This window comes from Crocodylus porosus, unplaced genomic scaffold (genome assembly GCF_001723895.1).
Source record: "Crocodylus porosus isolate Cpor-Errol unplaced genomic scaffold, CroPor_comp1, whole genome shotgun sequence".
In the NCBI taxonomy this organism is placed as follows: Eukaryota; Metazoa; Chordata; order Crocodylia; family Crocodylidae; genus Crocodylus; species Crocodylus porosus.
The window spans coordinates 9,596,805-9,606,189 of record NW_017728915.1 but is presented as its reverse complement, the minus strand read 5'-3'; the positions used below and the strand labels follow the sequence as shown (position 1 = coordinate 9,606,189).

Below are 9,385 nucleotides of genomic sequence, written 5' to 3'. Positions count from 1 at the left end.
GAGAGAGAGAGAGAGAGAGAGATGAGGAAACATCTTTCAATGAAGTGTTTGGATTCCTCTGGAGGCATTCAGATTGATGCTAGTTTCTCTTCTGCTAAGTTCTCACACTGAGCATATTAGCAAATGGCATGCAAACCACATTTAATAAATTAATTTTCTTTTAATTAATCAATTTAGGTAGTTTCATTTCCTAGTGCCAATGGCCAGAGAATAGTAACTGCCTGATTATAAAGTTGCTGTAATTGTATTTTAAAAGGTTAATATTGATGTCATTAGAACACTAAATAGAAATTCTCACATTTATTTTTCATGACTCCCAATTCTGCCACCAATATTTTGAAAGGAGTCTAGCTATCTAATCTTAAAGTCAAAATTACTACTTCAAAATGTGCAATAAGTAGTAATGCAGCAAGTGTCCTACTCTGACAGTATGCAGAAATGACTTTAGGGTACCAGCTATAATAGAAATGTAAATGTAATCTTGTAAGAGCTGATCTAAGGTCCACCAAAAGAATTAAACATGCTTTCAGTTGGATTCTTTATCTAGAGTGAGCAATTTCTAATGAATATTCAGTATCATTGGTGATGTGTAGGGAGTGCACGATTGCATATGCACCCCCTGACTGTGGTGGTGCACCCCCTGTGAAAAGGCATTGCTGATACTGCCAGTGGCACCTGCGGGAAGTCACCACTCGCCACCCTCTCCCCCCTCCCTGTCCCCACCCCAACACTACCAGTGGCATCTGCAGGCAGTCCACAATTGCCATGGGCGTTGCTGGTGGTGTCTGCGGGACAGCACTGCGACCACCTCTGGGAGCTCCCTACTTGCTACTGCGACCTGCAGGAGCCCGCTGTGCCCTCCCAGCGTCTGGGTCATGCAGCCTTTATGCTTGATAATTTTCCCACAAGAAATGAGCTTTCACAAGAAACCAGTGTAAACACTGGAGTTAAAAATTTCAATATGTATTTAACAAAAAATTGAAGCTGATTTTCATTGAAATCTTAACTTTGTAAACTGATTCTTTTTCATTCTTAACTGTGTATGTAAACTGCAAGTTCATTTACAAAACTTTTTTTTTTAGGTTTTATATCATCTTCATACAAAAGTAAAAAACATTTCTAAGAAATCGGAGAGATCAAAGAAAAAGGTAAAATATTTAAGTTTATAAATGCAATGAATCATCTACCTGACTGATAGCATATCTTATTGTAATACAATACACATGATGGTTCTCTAAAATGGCTAATCATTATCTCATGTTTCATTTGCATTTTTGAGGAGCTTTTGCTTACAATGGAATGCCTGATGAGTTCTTTTAAAAGTTTTAATAGTTTTAATTTAAAACATGACTTCCTTGCCATGATTAGTTTCCTTAGTACAATATAATCTCATAAATCCGGATCTCCAAAATCCAGAATTCTCAAAATTGTGGCACTTTTTAAGCTTGCCCCTCTGCTCTCTCAAATATCCTCTTTACTTACAATCTCACAGTTTAGTTCTGCACACATTTAATAGCTTTAAAATTTGGTTAATTGGAGTCTTTCCAGCAGAAGACAAGATAGATGTTGACTTTATAGACTGACTAAATCAGAGATTCATAAAACTTTCATAAGCAGCAGTTTGTTTTATCAGATGCTATTTTGCCAACCCAATTTCAGGATTAACCCTTCTTAAATAGTCTGTAATAATAAATTGGATTGCTTGCAATTACTTTGGAGAATAATACACTTGTATAGTTTCCTTCTAACATAATCACATTTCCTTCTGTTTCCCTCAGTTAAATATGGATTTAGGATTTAATCTTGTATGCAATAGCAAAACACTGGCTTCAGTGCAGTAGGATCAGATACACCAGGCATAAATGTTGTAACTTTTAAAGCTAAACAGCATTGGTACTCAACTCTGTGTAGAGATACTGACAAACAACCAGAGTGTGAAGAAGCATTTGGACAGGTGGCAATGCATCACCATGATAATAGGGACACACAGGGGATGGAGGCAGTGGCAGTGGAGCAGATGGAAAGGAGCTGCAGCAGGGAGCAGGGGGGAGAAATGGGCTTGGACCCCAAGCAGTGGAAGGGAAGTGGGAGCAGGCCCCAGTGGCATGGGGCTCCACTCCCCCTCCCCCTGCTCTCCTCCCCATCATTCTTGACGGGCGGTTGGCTAGTGCTTTAATATTAGGACTATGTAGAGTACATTTTGATTGCTGCTATCTACACATAACCAAAGTGATGATCATTGTATAAATCTGGTGCCTTAACACCAAGGATGGGGAAGTTAGGGTAAGTATTAAACATATAGAAAAAGAGTGTAAATGCTTCATGCCTTGGAAATGGATGTTTCCCCTGAAGTCATAACTTTGGCAACCTTATTAGGGCTGTTTCAAAGTACTGTACTGAAATGGTCTTCTGTGCTTTAATATCAAACTGTTACCACTGAATCTACTTTTTCTTTGGAAATCTCCCACCTACAGAGGCAAATACCAGATACACAACTTCATGAGGAGACTGTGGAGGTATAGTTGTAGTATTATCTATCCTGAGTACATGAAGCATTTTAGAATAATAATTAAAGAAAATCAAATTAAGGTCTTCCTAACAGGAAGTTCTTATATGATCTCTTCTGGATTTATTACATCTTCAGAAATAGTATTGGATCTCTAACCAGTAATTAAGATGTTGTTCACTACACTCAGTACAAGTTCCTGATACTTGAATGAGTCATATAAACTTAAGAGCTCCACCTATAACAAAGTCTGGTAACACTGTAATCCAGGAAAGACGAGTATCCAGATAGGTGTTCCAGGCCATGTTCTTGTAAGCTATGTATGGAACCAGTGGTCTTAGTTCAATGTGGCTTTTCCTTGCATTAAAATTTGATTTTGCTTGCTCAGCAATGAGCCTGGAGTACAGTGAGTTGTAGACAAGCCATGAAAAAAAAGCATTGTTTTCCAGTATCTGCCCCCCGTTAGTAGGGACACAAATTAAACATAAACTGGTATAAGTGATCAGAAATGGTTCAAATCTGTAACACAACAGAAGTTCAGTACACAAACCACTTCAGGCTTGGGCTTTTTGACTTCTGTACTTTGTTTTAGTCAGAGCTCGTGAGGGCTGAGCCCCCATAAGAGATGAGAGTTCCCCCATAAGAGATGAGAGCCCCACACCACCTCAGCAGCCAGGAAGAAAATGCTGTTCAATTCAGGGGGAAAGTGGCCCCTCTCCCTCGTCGCTGTCTGGTGCTTTTTTCTGCAGCTGCCCAGAGCCCACGCCTGGGCTTCTCTGAGGCTTCTCTCTGCCACTGCCACCACTCCCACCACATCTGAGCCCCCTAAGAGTCAAAGTGTAATTTGAACCCTGGCTTTAGTGAATTCTCTGCACCTTGGCAGATGAGTTTTTACAAATCAATCCATTTCTTTTGCCAATAGGCAGCATGGACCCAGGAAGGACAAGCTTTACCTCCTATAGATGTGTCTCACTTCTGAGAGTAATGGGATCCTTCATAAATCATTTTGGATGGGCTTAATGTTAATGCCATGTTGCAGGGCACTACGGTGTGCTTGCTCCTTTAAAGGGCAGAAACTGCCTAGAAAGAGGGCTCTAGGAGCCAGGCAGAAACCCCACAGGTGCAGGTTGCTGTGGCAGCAAGCTAATGAGAGAATTAGCCTGCACCTGCATCCAGTCAGCTGCCCAGAAGAAAGCAGGGCCCTTGGCACATATAAGCACCAGGCCTGGGGCTGGAGGTAGTCAGTTCTCTGGCAGCAGTCAAGGAGAAGGAGTTTCATGTATGAAAGCTCCATGGACATGCTTGGCTCCCTGTCTGGCTATGGGTAAGACTAATAGGCTCTAGGAGCTCCTAAAGTGCCCGGGGATAGGAGGCACACATTGCTGAGGGAGAAACTGGACCTCTTAAAAGGTGCAGAGTGTGGCCTTCAGTGTCATTGGTATTATTATTGTTAGGTTATAGTCCAGGGGCTCATATTTTTGTTGTTCTTTAATCTAGTGAACTAGGCTGGAGGTATTGTGAAGGAGGCCTCATTGGGGCACACTACCATACAGAACCCCAGTGTCAGAGGGTGCAGCAACAGCGGGTGAGGAGACTCCAGCACCAGAGGGCACAGTTACTGAGGCTAAGGGTCCAGTGACAGCAAAAGGCTGAACTAAACTGAGGCCGCATCTCTAGAGACAACGTCTACATACCATCTGCGAGCATAGGGCATAGTAATGGAGTGGTTTTGGAGCCACGCATCTAGCCCATAAGGCATGTGGTGTCTCACAAGGTACCTGCTTAGAACAGGACCCAGCAAAGGGTCTAAAAACCCTGAGGGTTTAGTGGGGTCCTTCAGGACTGTGACTGTGTAGCGACTTGAGGGCAGCCTCCCTATCTACTACCTTAACCAACAAAGCATGGCAGGTGAGACTAGAAGGTGCCTGCAGGGCGAAGCTGGCATGGTCACAGGGCCCTAGGGGCATCACAGCTGTCTCTAGGGACCCCACCCCATGACATGCTGCTTGCTATGGATCATTCACTTCAAAGGCCACAGGATAGGCAGCATGTGGAAACACAATATCTTTCTTTCCTTATTTTAACTGCATGTGAAGTCATACAGACTTGAAAGGACAAAATTTGAAAACAGAGTTGTGCATCCTTTACAAATAGTATATACAAATTAGATTGTTTCTTTTGGAATTCCATTTACTGTTTGGTAATAAGAAGCTAGTTGAATTTTCCTGATATGAAACTAAGGGAGATGGATCAGTAACTATTATGGTAATTTTCTCTCCATCTTTGCTTCCCACAATTTTTTTTTTTTTTTAATAGGGCTATAAACTACCTGTCTTGACATTTCTTTTTTTCAGATGAATAGTGACTAGAGATCAAATTACTGGATTTCTTGTATTTAGCTACCTGCCTTTTCTTAGTTTGAGGGTGAGCTCAATTGTTTTAATAACAGTTTGTAATGAAAGGCACTTGAGAGACCCCATTAGCAACCCCAGGATCCCTGGACAGGCTAAGTAAGCCCCCAACAAAACAGAAAACATACTTCCTAGGCTGGAAGCAGCAGAGCTGCAATGATGTGTGGCACTGCTGCCGTGGCTTAAAAGCCAGCTGTCAATCAAGTTGGGCAGCACTGAGCTGATAACTATAGCTACTGGTGCCACAGCAGGGAATTTAAAAGACACCCAGAGTGCCAGGGAAGGGAGAGGAGAGTCTGCCTCTGGGCTGGCTACATCCAAGACAGAGGCAGACTTGGGACACCTAGGCATCAAGGTGTGCTTTCGGGGCTCAATTTGTACGGAGTCAGGTAGGCTTCATGATCTGAGGCTAGGGAGCCTCAAGTAATTAGCTAATCCAGCATCCTTGGGGAGCTGGGAGAGTTGCCTGCAGGCTGATAGGGGCAACCCTCCAGGGAATAGGCTCCTTTTCATTTTTCTTTTTTTTTTTTCCTTTACTTTTGTTGGAAGGACGGATAGGACCAGAACAAACCTAAAACCGGGGCTTAACCCAAAGGTTTACCCCTTGTATGCAAGAGACAAGCTAGCAATCCTAATAAGGCCAGGAAGCACCATCAGGATAGCATCAGACAAAATCCAGATCAAGCCAGAATCCTATATCATATTACATTGCCTCAACATCATCAATAGCTGGTATGTGGCTCAGGGTGTAGGGGAGGTGGAGCCCCCTTTGTCAACCACTCTCAGATCCGTGAGTACCCCAGGTGGGACCTCTGTATTAATATTGCTGAACCCCTCCTATTCATTTTGTTATCAAAGTTGTGGCAGGAGAGTTGAGGGGAGGCTTAACCTAGTGATGACTCAAGAAAATCCCAGTTTTGGTAAGCGGAAATGTTGCACCATTCTATAGTCACTTCTGTCTATGCATTCAGGCACCTTCTTCCTTTCATGAATTGCCATTCTTTTTTCTTTTTTTTCCCTCTCTTTTGATAACAGTAGTGACTTCAAATATTGCTCTGCCATTGAAAAGTTAATAGTTCCTGTTCTTTCACTCTGACCCAGAGTCTTTCCTCCTGATCCTGAATTCATTGCTTGTCAGCTTTTAAATCTATGTCTGAAGTAAAGTGGAAACATGTGCAGCACCCCACTCAACCAAAACAAAGTGTGTGGGGGGTGCTGTATGTGGCCATACCTCTGGAAAAAAAATATTTTGGCCACATAGAGCAGGGAAGAACCTATTCTTCATCTTATTCGTTCTTGCTCAGGCAGAAGCTAGTTTTAACCCTTTCACAGCTGAATTGTCAAGAGATTTGGCTGCTCACCCAAAAGCTGAAACTGTAGCTGCTGTTAGACTCCATGGGCAGATCTAGGATTTGGGGGGGAGAAAAAACCTAAAAACAATCTACAGGGCTCTGAAATAGGAGAAGATATGCCAGGAGTAGTTAACAGACAGCCAAAATTGTTTAAGAAAGGATAGCTGTATTAGTGGAATATCAAGACCATTAAAAAAGAGGGATGGTCATTAACACCTGTGGAATAGAGAGCCATTAGCAATAATTGGACAGATAATAATGAGTCATGAATCACTTGACTCCTTCAGCACTACCTGAATGGAAATGCCACTTCTACTATTGAGCATTTGGTTTTAAACAAGGGTAGAACAGGAATCAGTGTAGAGAAGGACTGCATCACTCCACCATGATCTGCCCCTGTCCAACTCTGCTCTTACCTCCTTGCAGTTCCTGGAGGGAAGAAAAGGAAAAGCAGAAGCAGCCATTTTACAGCATCTCCATGCTTCTCTTCTGGGCAGAAAAATAAGCATAATTAACTAATTATGGGGGAAAGGCTGTGTCTGAGACATGAGTGTAAATATGGTAATTTAAAAAGGCTTGTAGGAAGCAGATGATTCTAAATTTCCAAAACAGAGACTGATGATACAAGATGTATTATGGGGAGAGGAACTAAAAGCAATGGTAATGTCATATATAAAATGCTCAGTGATGTGTAAATAATTGTGCTACTACTAAAAACATTATATTGGTAGTAAGATTTCCTGCTATAGAACATTTATAATGAGTCTTATAATATCTATATTGAATACAATTATACATAGATATGAAGATTATTGTTTTTTTTCTTCCAAGTTGTACAAAGACGGATTTCCTGTTGAAATCAAAATACAGTTAAACAGCTATGAAATCTTTGTGTCAGTTGTATCTACATAGGACTCAAAAGAGAGCCTGAGAGCTTTCCAGACCGTTCTTTTTCTTCACCCTGAAATGTTCATGCAGTAAAAATAGCAAACCAGATTATAGCATTAAATGCAAGGATGTAGAGTTGTTTCCACTAAATATCCTTTTATAATTTTTCTTCACATAACAAGGGATGCAGCTTACTGCCCATCCCAGGTACAACACAAAGCATACAGCTGTTCCCTCAAATTTCAGAACTATATACTTTTATTTCATTATGCCCCAACATGTACCCTTAGAACTAGATCTTGAGCAATAAGGTAGAAATGCAATGTTTCACTGTTGACCAAAATACTTACAATGCCACTAAAGAAGGGAGGGAGAATGTGGTACAGGTCATCATATTATAAGTAAAGTCTGCAATGGCACCATCTCCTGGGATGGCCATGAAGCCCCTGGAGGACATGCAAGTCCCTTGCACTCTGCTGTCAGGGCAGTTCACCCTTCTTTTTCCCCACCATGCCTTAATGTAAATTGTTAAAGTACAGGAGGCTACCCTGATCTTATACTGACAATCCCCAGGTGTCAGGGGTCAATACCTTAAGAGCTAATTGCATGGCTCCATTTCACCCCCATACCACACTCCATGCCTTGGAGGTGTTTTGAGTCACCAATCAGGTGTCCCCATGTCTCCAGCTACTTCAGGCCTTCCTTCCCTTATTGGGGTTTCAGCCTACCCAGCTTCCTCCTTCCTACTCTGGCTGGTCCCATAGCCAAGGCCCACTGTTCTAGACCTGGCCTTTAGGCTCCAGCCCTGGTCTTGTCCCTCTCAGGCACCAGGCCCCTAGTTTGTGTCTCTACCCTTCTTCAGGCTCTGTTACCCTATGCTCTGCCCTGCTCTGGGCTCTATAGCCACACACTTTGTCCTGCTCTGCTTTGAGCCTGCCCCCAACAGTGCTCAAGACAGTCACATGCCCCTATACACTAATGGGATCTCCATACCACCCCTTTTGTCCCAAACCATTAGTGTAACTTAAAACCCTTCAGTCTTCTGCTAAGCACCCAAAACCTCATCAGGCTTGACATAAAATGAAGGCCACTTGCCTGCATAATGAGTCTGTCTCTCTCTCTGCCCCAGGTAACTTTTCCTTGTTCCCAGGCCTGCAGAGCTGCTTTCTTCCAGTCCCACTAGAGATTGAAAGGGCCCCACCATGCTGCTTTCTGGAGCTCCACAGCTCTGAGCTGTCTTCCTTTACTGACTTAAGCCCAGGATTTATATAGCTTGGGCCTAAGCCCTCTCCCAGTCATGTGACACCACAGTCACCTGACCTGACTACAGAGCTGTCCCTTAACCCCTGCTCTGCTGGCTGCCTGTGCTATAAAGTCTTCTTTGGTTGCTCTGCAGTTACCAGGCCAGGGTTCCCTGTTACAGTCTGTCATAAAATCTGGCAAAAACTTGAATTAATATCCACCACTGGAAATGTGCTTCTCACCAGTGGCGATGCATAGGCGGTGCACCCCCTCTCAGCCAGCGCTCCCTGCTTACATGACAGGCAGGGGAGCAGGCATGAGTGCTGGTGCCCCCCCTGCAAGTGACAGCCGGGGAGTAGGGGTGCCAAGAGAAGTGCTACCGGCACTTCTGGGAGTGCCCCGGCACTTCTGGGTGCCCCACTCATGCTTCCCGGTCAGCACAATCGGCCGTGGGGACCCTTCCCCTCCTCCCCCCCAGTTGCTGACTGGATGCCTCCCTGACACAGGAGGCACCAGTTGCCCATGCTTGTCACTATTCAAGTTAAATCCATATGTGAAATGTTCAAAAAAAATGGCTTTGGTTAGAGTGGCCAACACTGCAAGGCTCCACAAATTTGTTAAATTATTTCAGACTTCAAACCTGGCTGTAAGTCTCTATACAATTTCTGTATGTTAATTCCCATTTTTTTTCAAATAAATATTAATCTCCCTACAACAGGGTCCCTACCCCCGTTACTAGAAAGACAAAGACACTCACAGCTTTCTCTCACTGCTACTCTCCCTGCCCTTCCCTTTTTCTTGCCACCTTCCTTCCCTCCACCTTCTCACTGCGATGTGAACACAACCTTCCCTGTTTGTTGCTGGGTCAGCACTTCCCTGTCTCTCATCTGTCACAGGCCAGCTGGGCACTGTGAGTATATCAATTTAGCCACTGGGCTGTTTGGTTCAGGATCGAGGGGGCAGAGTTGGGAGTAAAGCAATGGCAA

General features: G+C 43.5%; 1 protein-coding gene across 1 annotated transcript in view; it reads left to right on the top strand.

The window, feature by feature from the left end:
* The window catches only part of LOC109310334 (galanin receptor type 1-like), a 3,691-nt gene extending 1,850 nt beyond the window's left edge, over positions 1–1,841 (top strand). The window contains exons 2-3 of the mRNA XM_019535416.1: positions 1,083–1,148; positions 1,779–1,841. Of these exons, the coding sequence (XP_019390961.1) occupies positions 1,083–1,148; positions 1,779–1,841 (129 nt within the window). The remainder of the gene's footprint in view (positions 1–1,082; positions 1,149–1,778) is intronic.
* Positions 1,842–9,385: the final 7,544 nt, after the last annotated feature.